Genomic DNA, 22,396 nt, shown 5'->3' with positions numbered 1-22,396 from the left:
CTAAAGCTGACCTGATGGTCTGATGTAAAATATTTACTACTTAATTCAATTATCTTAACGAAAAAAAACAGATCTATTAACGTCACTAAAAGGCCAAAGTGGCCTATGAGACCATAACCAATACAAATGGTATCATAATCTCTCATCAGATAAGAAGAGTTAAAATTTATGTGTAAGTTTACATGGTATATTGAAATGAGAAGTATGGAAATTGAAAAAGTTGGAAAAAAAAAAACTAAGTTTAAAAAGATCAAGAGTGCAGGGTATCTCCCCCTCAGTCTATGGAATCCACCAAGACTTTGCAAGCTACCTCCGACTGAGTCACCGCGCCAATCTGCCTCTATAACGAGCAATCATGATGCGAATGTGGCACATATGGGCACGCCTATGTTGCCGAGTAGGTACTCTAGGGCGTCATGCTCTACATAGCGTTGTAGCTCTGTCATCTCTGATGCCTCCTGATGCTGTATCTCGGCAACGCCTATCAGTAGAAGATGTAGTGTCTGGGGTGGTCGCGGCTGGGGGTTTAGCTTCGCTGAAGTAGTCTATAACTGCTCTCTAGAGGGGTGGATGATGCTGGGGTCGCCTCCTATCTCGTAACAATAATGCTCTGCGTCATTGGAGCTCCAGCAAGAAAAGGCCCAAACATCTTTGGTCCTCATAGTCCATCACCCGTCTTAGTGGTCCAAAGCCCTCCTTAATATTTCTGCTCAACCCAAGTCCCTTAGGGAAGAGCTCAGTTACAATCAACCTGAGAGTGAGAAGAAGTAATTCTCACTCTCACAAGATCATGCAAAGATGTACAAACACACATGCATTATCTATTATCCAATGATAAAAACTGATTTCTTTACAGTATGAGAGAAGAAAAAGGGGAATTCAGCCTTTCTCCATCGTTGATCATTTACAGGCTTGCTGTCTTGTAAAACAACAGTGATAGAAGAGGGAATATGGAGAAATTTGATAATGGAGAAGTGGGAGATGATGATGGGGATGGATGGGGCGAGTTTTTGGCTATCTGTGGGGTGCTGTACATGAGTTTACAACAAAGAAAAATGATGTTGAATGAAGAAAAACGAGCTCTTATTTATAGGAGAGGGGAGAGCTAGTACAAAAGGGGAAAGTGGAGTAGCACAAGACAAGTGTCCAGCCACATGTCATGAGATGTGACAAGTGGTGGGACACTTGGAAACTTGTGTGACAAGTGTCTTGACACTTGTCTCTTCTCTATGGCCTTCCTTTTTGGGTTGAATACTGTCAAGAATAGAAACAACCAAATTTAGTAAGCACAGTCAGAGTACAAAACTTACTATTTTTAGAATGACATCCCTATTTTTTAGGACTAGCATTTTTAGGCTAATTCGAGGCTCCTAAAATTTAGGGACCTCCTAAAATTTAGGGATCTCCTAGAATTTAGGGACCCCCCCAATATGGCTATCATATGAAAGCTTTTTCTGTGTACATCGCAAAAATGGTATCCGAATCTTCATGTGATTTTCTTATGCAAAGAAATGTGCATTTCAAGCTTTCAGCCCACACATGCACATTATACAAGCATTTCATGATCATGCCATCTTGTTGATTGTAACTGTTTGTTCTGGTGGATCTAGCCCACACTTCAAGGCATCAATCCTTTCTGTGTGCGAGTCTAAACCTGATATGCGTGAGTTCTAGTCACAGGCGCCCAATCGGGTCATATAGGTGGAAGTGTGAACTATCTTTTCTCTAACCCACCGCGTGGGTCCACCATAACCTGTGACCACTCATCAGTGGCCAGCTCCAATGCACTTTTCTTTATATCTAATTAGTGCAAAGGAAATAAATTTAATAAATCATTATATAGACAAATTAATGAAAAAGGATACAAATTCTGTTTCTATAGAGTTGTGACAGCCCTCTGGCTTTTATTCAGCTGTCCTCAGCTGAAAATCTTCTTGATATTGTTATAGAATATTTGGGTAATCCTTCATGAATTTTTCATCTACCCACTGTGCATCTGTGGTGGGTAGATTCTTGAATTTTAGCAAGAATTTTCGTGTCACAAGGCCACTTCTCGTGGTTCGATCCTTGAGAAACAAAATCTTTTCAGGTTCCAAGAGTTGCTCTGTTTCTTCAACTTCTGGGGGATCTTCAGTAATGGGTTCCTTTGGTTCTGGTCCTATGTAAGGTTTTAGCAAACTTACATGAAAAGCATTGTGTATTTTCCAATGAGTAGGAAGCTCAAGTCGATAAGAAACTTCATTTATTTTCTCAATCACTTTGAAGGGTCCAAAGTATCTACTGGAGAGCTTTGGAAAAGCTGAATTTTGACCAGAACCTTGTTTGAGCCTGCTTTTATCAAACTTTAGCAAGACATATTGACCTTTTTCAAAAGCCAAAGGTCTTCTTCGTTTATCTGCTTGCTTCTTTTGTCGCTCTTGGGCAACTTTGATAGTGGCTCGAACTTGATCCACTGCGGTTTTTAAATCTGAAGCAAACTCATCAGCAGCAAAAATCTTATCTTTAGTGCGAATAATTGGAGGGGGAATCACTTTACCCTGTACTATTTCATTTGGAGCTTTCCCTGTGGATGAGTGCACTGTATTGTTGTAAGCAAACTCCAATAATGGAAGATATTTCTCCCATTGTGACTTATGTTCACTAACATAAGCTTTCAACATATCCAAAAGAGTGAGATTCATCACCTCTGTTTGGCCGTCAGTTTGAGGATGAAAAGCTGAGGAGAACTTTAAAGTGGTTCCCAAATTCTCAAATAAAGCACGCCAAAAGTTACTTGTGAATTTGGAGTCTCTATCTGAAATGATCTCAGAAGGCATACCATGTAATTTGAAGATATGTTGAATGAAAAGTCTTGCAGCTTGTGCGGATTTCAATGTTTTATGACATGGAATAAAATGTGATTGTTTGCTGAATCTATCAATTATGACCCAAATCATATCATGACCTTGAGGTGTTCTTGGAATACCTGAGATGAAATCCATTGTGATAGATTCCCATGGATCTTTGGGCACTGGAAGAGGTTGCAACAATCCTGGAATCTTCTGCCTATCATATTTGGATTTTTGGCATACCAGACAAGCCTCAATGAAGTTATGTGTATCTTTTCGTAATGTTGGCCAATAAAAGTAGCGCTCAATTGCACTTAGAGTGGCTGCCCTCCCTCTATGCCCTGCATAAGGGGGTTCATGACTTTCTTTAAGCACCTTTTGTCGAATAGGAAGAGTGACACAAAGGCGATTGTTCATGAGAAGATAACCGTCTTTGATGGAATAATCTGGATGAGAACCTCCTTGCTGTAAATTTGACCAAATTGCTACAAAATCAGTATCTTCATCATAAGTATTCTTCATCGTTTGAAAATCTTCATGATGAGCCACTGTAATAGTTGCAATGCGAGGCACTCTAGAAAGTGCATCAGCAACTACATTTTGTTTCCCTGGAGTGTACATAATTTGAAAATGAAACATAGACAAGAAATTTTCCCATCTTGCATGTTTCTCCTGCAAATGCTTTTGAGTCTTGAAATACTTCAAGCTTTGATGATCGGTTTTAATAAGGAATTCATTGCCTAAAAGATAATGTTTCCATATCTTTAAAGCATGAACCACTGCTAAGAGCTCCTTTTCATAAATGTCATACCTTTTCTCCACATCATTTAGACGGCGGCTTTCAAAGGCTACGGCATGGCCTTCTTGATTTAGCATTGCACCAATACAATCACCGCAAGCATCTGCTTCCACCACAAATGGTTTTACCAGATCTGGAATGATAAGAACAGGTCCAGAAGTAAGAGCTATTTTCAGCCTTGTGAAGGCTGCCTTCTCTTTTTCCTTCCATTGGAAAGAGATCTTCTTCTTTGTAAGGTCATGAAGTGGAGAAGCCATATGTGCAAAATGCTTGATGAAGCGGCGGTAATAAGAACATAAGCCAAGAAACGATCGCACCTCATGTACATCACGAAGATGAGGCCATTCTTGGATTATCCTGATCTTTTCAGGATCCATCTGAATCCCTTCAGAAGAGATGACATGCCCAAGGTAATTTATTTTATGCATGAAAAATTCACTCTTTTTACCATTTACCAAGAGTTGATTTTGTTGTAGTAATTGTAGAACAATTTCCAAGTGTTGATGATGCTCCTCTTCATTCTTGCTAAAGACAAGAATATCATCAAAGAAAGTACCGATATATTGTCGATGCTCTCTAAAGATGCGCTCCATCATTCGATTACAGGTGGCTGGTGCATTGGTTAATCCGAAAGGAACCACCAAGAATTCATAAAGACCGTATGAAGTGCGGAAAGCAGTTTTGTGTACATCTTGTGGTATTACCCTAATTTGATGATAACCACTCTTTAGATCAATGCGGCTGAAAACCTTTGAGCCTCCTAGACGATCCAAAATGTCGTCAATTCTGGGAATAGGAAACCGATTCTTCACAATGATTTTGTTGAGGGCTCGATAATCAATGCACATCCTGAATGTGCCATCTTTCTTTTGAACAAGAAGAACCGGTGAACAAAATTGTGAGCTACTTGGCCTAATTAGCCCACGGTTGAGTAGGTCTTCGACTTGCTTTCTGATTTCTTCTTGTTGAGGACGGCTCACACGGTATGGTGCTATATTAGGAGGAGAACTACCCGAGATAATATTAATATGATGGTCTTCTGGCCTTTCTGGGGGAAGCTGATAAGGAAGATCTTCCGAAAAACAATCTTTATACTTTTCCAAGAGCTGAAGTTGCTCTTGGTTTTCAGCATTCATATTATCTTTTACATTAGTGACATAAAGCAGACAACTTTGAACACAATCCTTAATTGCTCTAGAGACTTGCATATGGCTTACCATAGGTATGGTGTCTCCAGAAACTCCAGCTTGGATCTCGTACTTCTTGCCTTTGTTGGTGAGTTCTACCTTCTTTTTCTGAGAGAAGATGGTTGAATCTACTCTATGATTCCAGGGCATGCCAAGAATCACATCGCAACCATCAAGGTCTCCGATACAGAAGGTATCTTCATCACTATAGCCTTGAATTTGAAACTTGAGCTTGCCAATGTAGGGTATCACAGTCTTCACTGTGTCACCTTCATCAGCATTCAAAGCTTGGCGAACTTCTGCCGGAGTGTCCATCTCTTCATTCTTTAATCCAAGCTCTTTAGCTAATTGTAAGGAAATAATATTTTCATTGCCCCCCAAGATCTATCAAGAATAGTGCTTGCTTACCTTGCAACTGTCCCCAAGCTTTTAATAATTTGCGCGTCTCTGGAGTGTGAGTTGTGTTTGCAACTACATCACTAATAGCATTGATTTTCACTGGCGACTTAGGCTTGTTGTCAGAAACCTTGCTTTGTCCCTTGTTTGGACATTGCTTCGCTATGTGGCCTGTTAGTCCACATTTAAAGCACTTCCCTTCTTTCATGAAGCGTTGCTTTTCTTCTTCGGAAAGTTGCTTTGCTTGTGGGTATAGATTGGAGCGAAATTGAGGAGCATTAGGAGGTGCATAGGGCTTCATCTTCTTTTGATTTGATGGCTGCTTTTGCCACTGTTTTTGTCCTTCATTTGGGGCTGAATACTCCTCATCATCAGCTACTCTCTTCTTATCATTCTTTTGGAATGATTTGTTGCCATTGTGCTCCATTTCCCATGTCTCAGTATGGTCAATGAGTTCCCTGAGACTAGAACAATGATAATGATTAAGAGCAGTACGAAGTTTAAAATGCAAACCTCCTTGAAACTTCCTAAGCTTTTCCGAACTGGTGATCTTCTTGAAATGTTGGACCTTCAAAAGTAGCTCCCAAAATCTCTTGGTATAGTCACCAAGTGACTCATTTTTCTTTTGCCAAAGCCGATCCCATTCCATTTTTACATCTCTTTTGAAATGAACAGGAAGAAATTGGCTTTGTATCAGGCGAACAAAGGACTGCCATGATTTTGGGGCAGCATGATCATATTCCAACCCCGTCCACCAAGTATGGGCTAAGTCGGTTAAATGTAAAGCTGCAAACTTAATCTTTTCTTTTTCTTTATACTTGTCACGACCATACAAAATTTGAAATTGACGAATAAACTTCAGAAGAAGATCAGGATTTCGGGAACCATCATACATACTGAACTTGATCTTCTTTTCAAGTGGAGATAGTGACTTAGTCTTCTTCTTCTTCTTATGCCTTCGTCCATGTTCGGATCTTGAGGTTGAAGATGATGAAGTGCTTGATGGGGATGAAAATGGAGACGAGGGTGAAGAATGTCGACGCCTTTGACGATGATGAGGTCTTCCACGAGAAGGGTAAGACTCTTCATTACTAGAAGAGGATCCATCAGAATAGGCGCCAGATGACTTTGAAGAAGAGGATGAGCTTCGACGCGATCTCTTTCTTTGTCTTGAAGTAGAATGGGACTGCCTCTTAGAAGTAGTTGGACTTCTTGATCGGCTCCTTTCATTGGTATGGCTTTGTCTCCTTGAAGTAGATGGGCTTCTTTCCTTGAATTCTTTGGGATTCTCAACTTTTTCTAGTTTGAGAAGTTGCTCACGAATTTGCTGATTCTCCTCTCTAAGACTTTGAATGGCTTGAAGGATAGCACTCGATTGATCCATTGAGACTAAAGAAAAAAAATATGCTCAAGCACTCAATGCAAGGGCTGAAAACAAACAAACTTATAGTTGTAAGCACTACCAGTGTTGGGGGTGAGGACCGAGCCAAAGCTCTGATACCACTGTAAACGCCCCGAACAACGTAGTATGCTTAACAATTATGATATTCGCTTGTTTTCGAGACTTAATATAAAAGAGAATAAACACTTAAAGCTGAAAGTGAAAATTACTCACAAAATTACAGCCATGAAAATGTAAAAGTAATGGAGACAAGATTGAGGGTTGAAGATGGGCAACCCCCCCCGAAGGAATGTATTTCTGCTCAACCCAAGTCCCTTAGGGAAGAGCTCAGTTACAATCAACCTGAGAGTGAGAAGAAGTAATTCTCACTCTCACAAGATCATGCAAAGATGTACAAACACACATGCATTATCTATTATGCAATGATAAAAACTGATTTCTTTACAGTATGAGAGAAGAAAAAGGGGAATTCAGCCTTTCTCCATCGTTGATCAGCAGTACATGGATAGAGCTTGCTTCTTGTAGCTAAAATGGAAGAAAGAGCTCAAGAAGGAGGTGCTGTAATGAATTTACAGGCTTGCTGTCTTGTAAAACAACAGTGATAGAAGAGGGAATATGGAGGAATTTGATAATGGAGAAGTGGGAGATGATGATGGGGATGGATGGGGCCAGTTTCTGGCTATCTGTGGGGTGCTGTACATGAGTTTACAACAAAGAAAAATGATGTTGAATGAAGAAAAACGAGCTCTTATTTATAGGAGAGGGGAGAGCTAGTACAAAAGGGGAAAGTGGAGTAGCACAAGACAAGTGTCCAGCCACATGTCATGAGATGTGACAAGTGGTGGGACACTTGGAAACTTGTGTGACAAGTGTCTTGACACTTGTCTCTTCTCTATGGCCTTCCTTTTTGGGTTGAATACTGTCAAGAATAGAAACAACCAAATTTAGTAAGCACAGTCAGAGTACAAAACTTACTATTTTTAGAATGACATCCCTATTTTTTAGGACTAGCATTTTTAGGCTAATTCGAGGCTCCTAAAATTTAGGGACCTCCTAAAATTTAGGGATCTCCTAGAATTTAGGGACCCCCCCAATATGGGTATCATATGAAAGCTTTTTCCGTGTACATCGCAAAAATGGTATCCGAATCTTCATGTGATTTTCTTATGCAAAGAAATGTGCATTTCAAGCTTTCAGCCCACACATGCACATTATACAAGCATTTCATGATCATGCCATCTTGTTGATTGTAACTGTTTGTTCTGGTGGATCTAGCCCACACTTCAAGGCATCAATCCTTTCTGTGTGCGAGTCTAACCCTGATATGCATGAGTTCTAGTCACAGGCGCCCAATCGGGTCATATAGGTGGAAGTGTGAACTATCTTTTCTCTAACCCACCGCGTGGGTCCACCATAACCTGTGACCACTCATCAGTGGCCAGCTCCAATGCACTTTTCTTTATATCTAATTAGTGCAAAGGAAATAAATTTAATAAATCATTATATAGACAAATTAATGAAAAAGGATACAAATTCTGTTTCTATAGAGTTGTGACATGGGAGTTTAGGAGTTAGTACCTTGCTTGGATATGGCAGGTTTCATGTAGCATGTGTGAGATGTAGAAAGCCAAAGGACACTCAGAGGCACTATCCATGGGACTTTCTCACCAGGGCCTAGGAGGTCTGGAGGGAGAGCCCTCAAGGCGGTCTTCCATTGTTGGCTAATAATATGATAATTACCTGGGGGCAGTAGCTTGGGTCACAAACAGGGGGGACTGGCATGGATACAAGAACCTTCAAGAGATTCATTACTTTCTCATTGTGGTGAGCCCTTGAGCATGGTCCTTGTGGTACTTCTCCCAGGTAGAGTGGACTGAGGGGCATTGTATATATGGGAGCTGATTGCTAGCATTTCTGCTTGGTTCATTTGGACCGCAAGGTGCAGTCACACCTGGATCTATAAGACATCTCTACTGCATAGATTCTCTACGATCTGGATAGAGACTATCCATACACTTGGAAATGGGAGAGACTACATGATGACTCTGAGTCTATGAGGAGGAGAGATGCTTGTATTCACACTTGAGACTCTGGCACCTTCTTCCACTTTTCCAGTCACATATTGTTTGGCATTACAACCCACCAAACTAATTGCCATTGTATTTATGATGTATTTAGTAGTCCTTTGACATGTCTTGTTTCATACTTCACATTTTATCTTCAGAATTTTCCTGAGGTGTTATTAGTTAAATTATATTTTCTTTCAATTTTTTTTAAAAATAAAGTGCAGCAGTAACCTCCATTATGCTGCTGACGATGTGCTCTCCTCAAGACTGAAAGATGTGGCATATCAAATAACTGGAGACATCTCAACTATCACTGCCATGTATCTGGTCATCATGTAGTTGCTGAGGATGCAATACTTGCTGCACAACAGGTGGGCTCTATCAATAGTAGACCATAGGTTCTTCCTTGATTTGTGCAGCTCTAACTTGAGGAATAAGTATCCACAAGTGGGTTGGACGAACCAGAAAATTGAAAGTCCATCACCTTAGACTTTATAACTTGGGGAATTTCACCAACAAAGGAAGAAAACCTAGTAACAAGTATTGAGAAGAGTGGGGAGTCATTAGATAGATTAGAAAAATAAAGGCTCATGTTACTACTCATAAAGTAACTCCACATCTTGAGCCCTCTACAAGGTGAGTGAGGTGGCAGCTTGTAGGTTCCTTTTCCCATGCATTTTTAGCTCTTTCTCAGGAAGCATCAAGTCAACCTCGATTGCATGAATATTGAGAGTTGGAAGAAAATTTCAGTCAGCTGTGAAACAAAAGAAATAATGCACTCTAACAAGAAGAGAGAGAGAGTAGGAAGCTCAAAATGATAGCTGTGGTGGGCAAGGCTCCTCAAAAATCTAGTGCAGCATCAATCTGACAATGAAGCTGAGTTCTAGGTGAGACTCAGCACCGAGATCCACGAAGTGTCACCAATCTTCTAGGTTATGGCCTTAATTGTCATGGGAGCATGAGATGGAAGGGAAAGAGAAGAAAATCATCTCGGTGCAGACAAGTCTGCAAAAATATCCTAAATGTTTAACACTAAGACTGCTAGGGTCTTGTTTATACAGGAGCCTCCCAAGCCCATTGAATTGGCACAATGGTTCAAAATCATGATCAATGGCACTCACACCAAGTTTTTAATGGGGAAAGGTGGTTTTTAGAGGTGCTAGTCTCTTCAAAGCAGACATCTCAATTGAATAGGGGAAAAGAGTTTTATTTTGAGAATTAGATCTTGTATATGTCATGCCATGGGAGCCAATTGAGCTCGGTAAAGACTCACTCAGGCATGAATGCTCAGGGTGGGTGGAGATCAAAGTTTGAAAGGTCTCTTGCACACGAGAGAAATGAAATGATGTATCGATGTTTACGAATCTCATAGTATGCAGGGCAGCAGCACATGGAATGGTCCTTTGTCTCTGGCTCTAACTGACATATCTGACTTATGCACTCCTTTGGTGGTATGGATCTATATCTGTTAGTCTCAATCTCTAACTAATATGAGGAGATGTGCAGCTGTCCAGTAACACATGTAATCCCATGTGAAATGTGGGTGTCCATGTATCTCAGGTGGACAATAAAGCCATCATCTGTAGTATGGAGAAGATGCTCTCTATAGAAGGCCATCTTCATCCCCAACTCCTACACTGGTGCTAACCATGTCCTCCTGGTGTCCAGCTGAGGGAGGTCTACCTTGATGATCCTTCTTGTATCTGAGCAGCTCAAAGGTAGAGATGGTGCATCGAGGGAGTATTGAAAGGGCAGTAGTTTGTCCATGCTAAGGGGGGTAGTTTGACTATGCTAAAGCCATGTAGCTCAAACTAGGCTGACATGTGTGCATACCAACATGAGGTATCTCCCTATTTGGCAAGCTATTGGAAGGACTCAAGAACTGGTCGTACATATCTATGTCTCCCATAGGCCATGTATGTATGAGACTTATTGGGTGAAGGTCTCTACTGAACAACACTACTACTCCACTTGAACCATGGCTACTGCGATGTATGCATGTCTCTCTCTTCTATGCTAACTCCCATCTATAGCCTGTCACTCATGGGACTGTAGTATGCAGCCCTTGATGTGTCACTGAGTAGAATACTATGTCTCTCCCTCTGAATGTCTCCTTGAATGCTCCCACATCCAATTTCAAGGCTCCATTACAATTCCAAAACTACTAATATAAGGCTAGTCCCATAGGTCTCACATTGTCATTTGGTGCATCTCCCCATGATCACAACTCTTCCTCCTCTATAAAATGCCAATTGGCCCTCCTCCTTGGCCACCTTAATTCTTGGCATACACTCCCTCATGTAGGCCAATTGGGTCAGTGTGAGGTCATCACCCAAAAACACCCATGTACCATTCAATGTTTGCCATTGGGCTAAGAAATCTCTCCTAGCCTCTACAGTGTCATGGGGAGGATGAGGGCACTCTTTCGAACTCTCCCCCATATTATCATGGGTAGTTTTCTTACCCACTCTCCAAGCAGATGTGCGTAAATCTTTCTTGATGTTAATCAAGGTATATAGTTCCTTGGTGTCTTCTTCCACCTTCTAATGCATTTTCAGCTCAACCACCCAAACATTAAGTGCTCTTACTTTCGGTTTTTGTTCTTATTCCAACGTGTCACATTGATGATGGTAGTTGTGGATGTATGGGCTGGTTGTTTCCTTTCTTGGCCACTTGGATCTATTACTCTGCTTCTTCCACCTACTTTTGAGTTTTCTTGAGCATCTCTGCCCAAGAACTGGCTTCCTTTTTTGTCTCCCCCTCTCTCTTTTGGAGCTGATTTACTTCCTCTTTGATTTATCTGATCTCCTTGACTAGATTGGGCTTGATCTCTCCCTCCTCCAACCTGGAGTTGAGCTGCATTTCCTCCAACTTCTTAAGGGATGCAATTTCTTCATCTTGGGATTCTATCTTTAGGTCGAGCTTCTTGGTCCCTTCATTCAGCTGCCTGTTTACTGTATTCAGTGCATTATTAGATTCTTTTTTGGCTTTGTTGATGGTGTTTGTGACCAGCTGTTGGATCTTGACCCAATCTTGACCCATTCCATGATTGCACTAAAGAAAGCACCTAGTTTGCAAAAGAAAGAAAGAAACTTGCCTCTCTAGTTCTGCTAGTCGATTTTTATGTTGGAGAGCTCATCCGCAATCCGCACTCTTGTCTATTTCGTCACTACTACCTTCTCTATCATATCCATGTCCTAACATTTGCTTATGTACCTTTTGAGATAATGCTGATGGCCTCCCCCAAGTCTATGAAGGGGACTATCTTGCTTACATGTGCTTTTATATGTTTCCAAGATATCGGTCCGACAGGGCTGCCCCCTGGCCCCGTACCTGTTCCTTCTCTTTGCAGAGGCGATGTCTCACTTCCTCAGGTCACGTGTGAGTGGATTACGTGGCCTCTGACTTCCAGTAAGAGAGGAGACCGAGTTGTTAGACTTAGAGTATGTAGATGATACAACACTCTACATAGAGGACGATGAGTTGATGCTGGAGAGAGTGAGGCTGGCTCTTGAGGTGTTCTGTTCTGTAGTGGGAGCAAAAATCAACTGGCAAAAGTCGGTTGGTTTCCTCATAGACCCGGACTCTAGCATGGAGTGGGGCGTCCACCTGGGATTTAGATGGGTGAGCAGAGGATAGACCGTCCGGTACCTAGGGTTCCAGGTGGAACTCGACATTACTCTCGCCTAGCAGTTTCTTCCAGTCCTCAATTCTATTCGGAGGAAGCTGACCTACTAGAGCATGGCTCGTCTCTCACTAGCTGGCCGAGCCGTGGTGGTTAACCAGGTCCTCTTAGTGACGGCCTGGTACATTGCCGCCTTTGCTCTGATACCAGTTGAAAGGGAAGTGGAACCCAGGAGGAAGAAGCTTGGCGGTGAGAGCTATGGCGGATGGAGAACAAGAGTCAAGAGAGAGAGAGACTCAAAAGTGGGAACTCCAACAACCACAATGTGTGGCCCGGCCTTCCTTTATTCAAACTGTCACTAAAATAATAAAGAATAAGTGACTGTGACAAGTGCCCGCCACCTACATTGTGCAGTGGCGGGTATTGTCAGTGTAGTAATACACGGGCGGCTAGGCGAAGGTGCCTTTACCCCCAACAAATGTTAATTGGGCAATGATGGCTTGGAATATTTTTGCTTTGGCATCGGGTCTTCATATTAATACTCAGAAATCTACACTTCTCTCCTGTATGGAGCATGATCTACAGGCCTTGGGCTGGCATGGAATTGTGATCTCAAAGGGAAATATAAACCGACACTTGGGATATCCTATCGGTGTGGAGGTAGCTCCCCGTGCCTTACTGGATTGGATGGCCTCTCGGATTCATGACAGGTTCATGTACTGGAAATCTCAAGGTTGGCCTTTACATGTCAGACTTAAAGTTGCTCAATGTATTATGATCATTATGATATCATTCTTTTGGCTACTACTACCCTAGACTAAGAAGTCCCTTTTGGAATTGGTTCAATCTATCAGATTCATATTGTGGGAAAAAAAAAAGGCAATCATTTGGGACAAGTGTGGATTTCATGGCAACATGTAACTATGCCTAAACGGATGGGGGGTACAGCTTTGTTGGATGTTAATTTGCATATGTCAATCTTGAGGTTAGCCCTTTTGCATAGAGTCATCCTTGGAGAGAGATTGCTAAATTTTTCATTGAAAAGACTAGCATCTCTCATGACAACACAGTTATTCATGCTTCCTAGTGGAATGTGCTTAATTCCTCGAGGCCTATTAAGGTCTCCCAATCTTTTCTCCTTTCTCATTTGATTGCATCCTAGTAGGAGATCTTACGTTTCTCAGTTTGGCGCCCCCCTAATATTCATAAGGAGATGAATTTGCTACAAGGAGAAGTACTGGCATCCTCCAAGTTGTTGGATTGGCTAGACAAAGATTTGCAGAAAGTCAAGTTTAATCGGATGGCTCGTTTGGGGTTGCGAATAGTTTTTGATATTGTATTCCTAGGCAGTCCCGTCTTTATTCTTTTCGGCGTATTTGTTAGCATTTTCGGGTACCCCGTGGATATTGTGACATCTAGTCATCCATATAGGCCAGACTTCAGAGGTTCTCTCCTTTGCCTATGCTACAACCATTGTATCCATGGCATGACTAGATGTTTGTGCTTCCGGATGATTTCAAGAAGAGGTTTGCTAACCAGATATATCATCAGATGGTGGAGGCCAAGAGATGGGCCACTATAAAGGTGAATAAATTATGGCATACAAGGGATGGCAAAAAGAAGTGGCAGGAAAGATTCATTCAGCTTTGGAAGTCTAAGGTTTCCTATCAAGGTAAAGTCTTCTTGTGGAGACTGTTGATTGGTGGTCTTCCAACTGGAGAGGGGTCGCGTGCTCGAAAGATTTCTGCCGGTCATTGTGTATTCTGCACTACATGTAATGAAACATCGCTTCATCTTTTTTTCTCTTGTCCGGTTGCTCGACAAATCTGGAGTTTTACTTCCCGCATGTGGTTCTCGGTGATTTAGCACCGGATAACGGCCCGTTCATGGATTATGGGAAAGCTGCCCTCTCTGCCTTCCTTGCATTCTGATTATTCCTGCCTTTTTAATTTCCTTAGATGGACTCCCTTGTGGCATATTTGGCGTACTCGGAATGCCTTTATTTTTTATTCAGTTTCGGGCATCCATGGTCATGTGGCCCATGTTCGAGGTTTAGTGCTGTGGCAGATTTCTTCTATGATATCAGCAGACCTGGTTCTTCCTGACATTGCTGCTCCCTGGCTGACTATTGTTCGCTCTACTCCAACTGTCCTTTCTGTGTTATTTTTTTCTTTATGTAAAAAGTCTTGATAGTCTTTCGTCAGTTTCTCTGATGACCTGATGGTCTGATGTAATAGACAGTAAGAGATACAGGGACAATGCTGACCTGATGGTCTGATGTAAATATTTACTACTTAATTCAATTATCTTCACCAAAAAAAAACTAAACTAAAATCCTCCAAAGATGAAGATGGCTCAAAACCCCAAGATCTTAATCTTGAGCTCATACGTGGTTGAGATAGCATGGTTGCACAAGCACAAACTCTGCGAGAAATGTAACCTAACTCAACACGATTTAACACTTACTCAAGCTTCACAGTATGTAAAATCTCCAGTGTTCCTGGATTAATTTGAACTTTGGAGTTACTTGTAGCAACGTGCTGAATGCTCAAAGCTCTAAAGAGATCAGGAGACTTGACTGATCTGTTCTTGTCTGAAGCTATTTAATGGATCAGGAGGATCAGATGACCTGTTCTGTTCTGAAAACTAACTGATGAAGATGGCAAATATATTCCATTTGACATCATCAAAGCATTAACTCGTGTTTCCAGCATGATGAGCTTACTTTGGACTTCATTATGAATCACCACAGTATTGTAGGCCCCTTTTTCCATTTCTCCTCAATTGCAAACTTCAGTCGGTGGGTATAGCAAGCCAATGTCAAGAAAAGACTTCCAAAATCTGTTAAGAAAGGATAAAAAGAATTGTTCTCTGGATTGCTTAACAAGGTAAATCAAGTTTTGTACCAATATTAATGGAAAGGGTCAATAATCATTTTAAAACCAAAAGTTGGTAAAAAGCTTCATATGTTTGTATAACTCAGTTCAAAATCAATAGAAAGCTCTCAAACTCGCATAAATGACTTTGACATCATGCTAATACTTAAGATGAATAAAAGCAGTAATCAAGTGATATTTTTGCTTAAAGCACTACAGAGTTTGATGAGTCTCTAGCAACCTATACAGGTGCTGTACTGTCCGCTCTCAACAGGCACTCATTCCATTGGGCAGATAGATGTGACAAGTTCTTTGCAATGTGTGGATTCTTTAACTTGCACAGGCTATGCTCTTCCACCTCATGTTGCCATCTCCAAATATGCTTTGGATTTTGGTAGTGTACCACTTGGATGTGATAATCTTCGTTCTCTGAATGTAATCAACATGTCAAATGTCCATGTAAGCTTCCAATTCATGGTTTCCATGTCTGGAGTATTTCGTATTTGGCCAGTAAAAGGAGTCATCAAGCCCCAGTCTGCTGTTTCTATTCATATAGAATTTTCTCCAATTGAAGCTGCAAACTACTATAAAAGAGCTATTTGCATTGTGCAAGATCAGCATCCATTATACTGTGACCTAGTTGGGAGTTGCTTCCACGATAAAGTAAACTTTCCAACACTCAAACCACATCACGTGATCAAATACAGAGAACAGGTGAATGTTGACAGAACTGTCTCAACAACAGCAGACAGTTTGGGCAAAACTGCTTGTTTTGACAAGGGTGATCCCAACAGTTCAAGTGATTTGCTCCTGGATCACCCATACCAAGGGTCAACTTGCAAAGAAACAAGGACTTGCAGTCCCTCCTTATCGCTCTACATGGGTGAACCTCACATACAGAGTCCATTTGCGACATGCGCAAGTTCATCAGATGGATCATACTATGGAAAGACCCAAAGGATTTGTGATAAAGTTTCTGAGCAGGCCTGCACAGCAGATGAATTATGGGAGGAGTACTTTCTTGGAAAGACTCCACAATGCAACTCAATAGAGATGGAACCCACTACCCTAGAATTTGGAGTTGCTTCACACTTTGGAACAACTAACGCAAAGGATGTAACAGTTAAGAATAATTCCAGCAACACATTTATTTGTCATTGGCAAACCTATACTTGTGACATGAAGACACCTGAACTTGTGAGAAGCACAGGACCATGGAGTGATGATAAAAAGGCAGAATGCATTTTTGAGGTCTCACCACAAGCTGCCATACTGCTACCACATGCTAGCATAACATTCCATATTACATTTAGGCCTGATAAGGAAAATCAGTATTATGAGGACACACTGAATCTATACATTTCGCATAGTGACAAGGACAAAACCCTCTCCATGCCACCTTCACTGTTGTACCTTCAGGTAGCAGGAAATAGTTTCAGCTGTGAGTCACAGGAATTTGTGCCTCAGGCATACTTTTTTCCATCAAAGGTTCTCTTCCCTCCTGTGATGCCAGGGGTTTCAGCATACCAAACTGTTGCACTTCGGAATCAAGGGTGCACACCCTTAAGGTGAATAAAACTAGATTGACCAATATGTTTTTTTACTGTAGAACCTGTGAAGAACTAAGTAGAACTAGTAAAACCTCTGAGGTATGTACACATTAGCATTAGCTGTGTATAAATTACTTATCCTGATGTCTGTCTGAAACTGTAGGTTTTCTTTCAAACGTGAGTGTCTTGGCCACGTGTTTTCTGTAAAGCCTTCCGAAGGTCTGGTTCCAGAAGGTAGCTTCCAACTTATAAGTTTCAGATTTAATGCCACCACTCCCAGCTCACATATGGTGAACCTTCCTTGTATTCTAAATAATATGCAGGGAGAGGCGATGTCATTGCCCTTAGTTGCAACTTGTGATATTCCTCAGGTATCGTTCCCAATAACGTTCTTGCAGAAATCATGAAAAGCCAGTACTTCCACAAAATTGGAAATGCTTGAAATTTCTTTTACTTTGGGCAGATCACATTGGACAGCAGCACTTCTATTCTCTTCAAGTGCAGTAACATTGGTGTCTCTGTCAGTAGGGTGATTACTATGAAAAATTTGTCCAATGTTCCTGCCTCTTTTGACTGGAGAATACCACCGACATTTGTAAGGGTATTTTCTGTGGATCCTTCAAGTGGAATCATTATGGGCAAGCAGAAAGTGAAGCTTACATGTTCATTTTGTCCAGCTTCTGCAGAAAATTACTGCATCCAAGCTCCATGCTTTATTACACCTGTGATTGAGAAGGCCATTTACAGCACACATGGAATGTTAGTCAAGAGGTGTCCCTCCTTTAAGACAGGCGAAATCTCTGCCACATTTCAAGGACAAGGAAGATGTGGCTCTGTGAATGTTGAACCTCGGGAATTGAACTTGGGTTCACTCATTGTCGGTTTTCCTCACAGGACCAAATTAAGCCTTTACAATTCCACAAATTGCACTTTGGATTACATGATGGATTATATCTCATTGAGAGACACAACTCAAGATGACTACACAGTAAAATTTGATAGCTCTCAAGGAAGCATCCCCTGTCGCTCTTTCAAAGACATCACCGTAACATTCAAGCCAAAGACAGCTTCCAATTTTTGTGTTTGCATTGTCTGCAATGCTTTTCCTGCCCTTCCACAGGACGAGAAGGCTAACCAGTTTGCAGCAATGCCCCATAGTATTTTATCTGCTCGGGCGATGTTCCCTTCTCTCTCCCTTTGTGGTGCTAGGGCTGAAGGCTTGAGTGGAGCACAGATGTGGCGCCAGCTGTGTCTTGATGAGCTAGACCTCCTACTTGCTCAGGCAGAGGTCAAGCAGAATGGGATCAGCCAAGACTTCTTTGGACTTGGAGCTCCAGAAAATCCCACACCTCCTTTCAGCATCTATTTTGGCCGCAGTAACCTAGGCACAAAGCCAACCACCATTGAGCTGGTTTTCACAACCCGCAGTTGCTTGGTGGTGTCATGGAAAATAAAATTGTGGAATGATAAAGAGCTGGATTTGGAAAACTGGGTGGAAGAACCGGAACCGAATGAAAGGGAACGCTTGTATATGACCACTTCTGAGCAAGGGCTGTTCCAAGTGTCTCCCAAGGAAGGACTTCTGCATCCGGGAGAAGATTTGCATATCAGGTTTGAGTACAAGCACAACTTGGGAGGGATGCATGTTCTTCCTGCCATTTTGCAATTAGAAAATGGGAGCTCCCTGCCCCTCAGGATTTGGGGAGAGACTTTGCCTAGGCGCATGAAGATCCTCACAGCACAAGATAGCACCTTTGTATTGAAGCCTGTTGTGATTGGAACTCTAAATCCACCAGTCCAAACATTTGAGCTTCGGAATGATGGATTGTCAGAACTCGAATACAGCATTGATTTGGATCCACTAATGTGTCTTCAAAAGGACAACTACAATTTCAATGTACTTGTATGCTTAAATCCGTCTGGCATCATACCACCTAATGAGACAGTGCTGCTGAACTGGATTTTTCGACCCATCCAAGCTAAAGAATATTCAGTGGACCTGCTAATTTCAGTGGAGCATGGTGAAGGTGTGCTGCTGTCAATCCGAGGTTCCGGCATCACTAAGCTTCTGGAGGTTCCAGAAAGGAGGAAGGATTCTCGAGATGGAGCATCTACCCCTAAGCCCAACCCCAAGGCATGCCAATGGACAGGATTGCCTGCAATGCTCTCAACTGAACACTTGATTTACAAAGAAGTTCAAATGTTATCTTCCTCGGGAAAGCTTGTAGCTGTCAGAAATTTTAGTCTCGCCAGAATAGGCTTCTTCTGGCACTGCAGTTTTGCTGCAGACAGGTCCGTCTATGGCCACTTCTCAGTCATACCTTCAGAAGGGGTGATAGAGTGTGGTAAAAGCTGTGTGTGCAAAATAACATTCACTGCAGGAATGCACCCACAAATCTTTGAAACAACGCTCTACTGCCATGTCTGGGAGATGCCCCTAGAGACAGTTGTAAGGGAAACCAATAGAAACATAGTGGAAGAGCGTGATGAGGAGGTTTTGGAAGAGGACTGGAACCAGCTAGGGTCTGTTACTTTCAATAAGAATCAAGCTCATCACTGTGTTATGACAAACCTCACACACACAGTTAAACAAAAGTTCCCAAGACTTGCTCAAAAGAAGCATCTTTGTTTTGCGTCCACAGCAGCATCTAGTACTGATGTTCAAGAGAGTTCCTTGCAAAGAGGTGTGCTATACTTGACTGTTTCCTTGTCCATTCAAGCAGCAGAAGGTGATGCACAATCACGGGTGCCAACAGAACCTGTCACCCAAGAAGAAGAGCAGCATCTCCAGGAGAAATGCTGCACAGAAGGTGAAGTTATAGAATTGCTTCTGAAAGAAATGCTACAGCAAGGAGTGAAGGTAAGTTTGTATGAAAGATCCCTTGTACTCCTTCCCTTGTCATTGGAAACTTGTATCATCTCTGTAGTTCTCACAGTATTCAGTCTGCTGCAGGAAGTCATGGAAGAAGGCTGGTTGGAAGCACAGGGACAAGATCAGGGACCATTGTTCTTCGAGCAGTTTCAAGGAATACCTTCAACCATTGGTGATTGCTCACAGGGAAAACAACCAGGGATCGTGGAGCTCTTGTGCAGCTCAAAAAAAGCATGGGCCTGCAAGATGGTTTGCCCTCAACACCATGTAGATGAGTTTGAGCTTCCCAAGCAGATGCTAGAGTTTATGCTCTTTGATGTGCTGAAGGATCTGCATGATGAAAACCAAACTCTGCTCATGAATACACTATGATTTTCTCTGATGTACATGATGGCAACCAATTTTTTGCAGTGGCACACTATGCCATACACATATATACGTCCTATATCAACCTCTACCTGAAGGTGAGCATGACAGTTTCTCCTGTGAATTTAGCCCTTATTGAGTTAGTCAGAAAAGTATGCATGTCACATCAATTGTATGAGCCCCTATTGCACATGGTTATACTCGGTCTATCTCAAAGAATTCACCCGTGTGCAACATCAGGATATGATGTGGCATTCCAGGACAATATCAGGATATCATGCGTTTCATGGAAAGCTTTGTCCTAGAACTGCATCCCTTAACAGAAGTTTTGAAGGCTCTGATGGTTTCCCTCACCTTTCATGAACTGTATAAATCCATGGCTGAAAGGTTGAGACAAGCTTCAAGGCAATGCAGGAAACCCAGATTGCTGTTTTTCTAGCTTTGTAGATCAAACTTCAGTCGTACAGAAGCATTTGGTAGCAACTACAGTAACAAGGCTGCAAAGTTTGTTGTTGGAGATGTACCAGAGAAAGAAAGATTCAAATTGTTACCAATGAAATCTTCATAAGTGGTCTCTATTGAGAAGGGAAAATGTCGCAAAAGGTTCACAAGCAGCAAATTGAGGAAGAAGCTTGGTTTGCACTGTGACTTTTCAAGGAAGCAGGGGGGTGGTTAGACTGCAGAGGAGTGGCTTGTATGCTCTAAAGGATTGTAGATTCACATGCATATGCAGATGTCTGTGGCAGAGAATTCATGCCAATGATTTCTGTACAAAATTTTCTATGCCAATGATGCCTGCAGCAGAGAATCTATTGCAACTATGATGGAAAAGAGAGCCATTTACAGCAATAAGTTTCAGTTAAAAATCTCGAGCTAAATGTCATAATTCACATCAAACTACGCAATGTAGGGTCAGACACCAAAGATGAGAAGAGTGCTTTCTGCTGAAGATTGAGGTGCTGATCATACTGCCCCTGAATTCTCCTGTCAAAAATGGGCAGGACAAATCACTATTTTGTCCTCATGGGAGCAAACTGTTTTAGAATAAATTTACAGTATGGATGATCTTTTATGGTTATCAGGCTGAGCTTAGAAGCCAGCTGCAGAGGTTGCATGAAGAGCACCTGGTATTGATTTACAGGGAATTGTAGGCAAAAGTAAGGTCCATCAACTGAATTATGAGCAGCAAAGCTGGAGCTTCACAAATTGATGATATATGATTAGGCAATTTCTCAATCCTGCAGATAAGGCTCAAGGGGTCATATTAGAAGAAGAGCTTGTTTAGTACCACCTTCCAAAAAACTTGTTAGGTATTCTGTGATTTAGAGTTCTCTTACCAGCATATGGCTAGATTGGGCACAACAAAAAACTTGCATTTGTGTAGCTTTTGGTGTCATATTTAAGGGATCTTATCATCAGCTATGTAGGACTTAAAAAGAGGGGTTTCACTCCCGCAACCATAATATGTCCTCCCTTGAATTTAAACATTTCAATTTTCTTGCATTTGACTACCAAAGGAAAAGGTAGAGCTTGCTATTGAGGGCAAGGTTCAAATTTTTTTTGGGGGAAACCATATGTCAATCCTTCTTATCATGCATTTTTCACGTTCTTGCAAAATTTTGCTTAAAAACATGTATTTTAAGAAAATCCCCCTCCTCACATCACTTTTAAAAATTTGATCAGATTTATATTATCACAGATCATAAGTCTACCACTAATGGGTATAGTTGGTAAGCTTTCTTACAACCACCTCAATGTGATCTTTCCCCAGACAAGCTAGCATGCTTAGAATCCACTTGACAACCTTGTCAAAATGATCTTCTTTCATTGGAAGCTACTACTAACACATCCATATTTAACCCTACCTATGGCAACAGTAGAGTCTCTACCTACTTTCTTCTCAAGTCAAAGTTATTGAGATTCATGTAAAATTGTACTAGCAATCCTTGCATGCTCCATGCACATAGAAGGCCAGGCTACTTCATAGAAAAGTAGCATTGTTAGGGATGTTAAGTTATCGTGCTTCTGCACAACAACTTCACTTTTCTCACTTCTTCCTCCACACATTATATTAATCATATCTTCCTTGTAAGTTGAAGGTCTTCAATGTGTGCATGTAGTTATGCTGTGCTTGAAAGAAATAAGATGAGGAGGAAGGAGGGTTTACAAAGGGACTCCAAAATAGGACAAAAATTCCTCTTCATAGTCAACTTTGTAGATTTCTTGGACAATACCTATGCTAAAAATACCTTACAAATTCTCACTGGACCTATCTATCTAAAATGAGAAGTTGCCATGTAAATTATCCGTGTTGAATTAATTTGGGCCTATTTTTTTGAAATGAGAAGTTGCCACAGATTATCCTTGTTGAATTAATTTGTGGATAGTACAGAGAGGAAAAGAGCTATGGAACAGAAAATGAAAGGTGA

At 41.5% G+C, this 22,396-nt stretch overlaps 1 protein-coding gene across 1 annotated transcript in view; it reads left to right on the top strand.

Moving 5' to 3' along the window:
* LOC148022374 (cilia- and flagella-associated protein 65-like) overlaps positions 1–21,503 on the top strand; it is a 34,335-nt gene extending 12,832 nt beyond the window's left edge. Inside the window, exons 6-9 of the mRNA XM_087697994.1 lie at positions 15,429–16,747; positions 16,893–17,100; positions 17,193–19,589; positions 19,683–21,503. Coding sequence (XP_087554120.1) covers positions 15,429–16,747; positions 16,893–17,100; positions 17,193–19,589; positions 19,683–19,973 — 4,215 coding nt within the window. The 3' untranslated portion in view covers positions 19,974–21,503. The remainder of the gene's footprint in view (positions 1–15,428; positions 16,748–16,892; positions 17,101–17,192; positions 19,590–19,682) is intronic.
* Positions 21,504–22,396: the final 893 nt, after the last annotated feature.

The sequence above is a fragment of the Lygodium microphyllum genome, chromosome 17, assembly GCF_053477565.2.
Source record: "Lygodium microphyllum isolate KBCC chromosome 17, Lygodium_microphyllum_v1.1.10, whole genome shotgun sequence".
Taxonomy (NCBI): domain Eukaryota; kingdom Viridiplantae; phylum Streptophyta; class Polypodiopsida; order Schizaeales; family Lygodiaceae; genus Lygodium; species Lygodium microphyllum.
The sequence above is the reverse complement of the archived record's forward strand: the minus strand, read 5'-3'. Positions and strand labels throughout refer to the sequence as shown.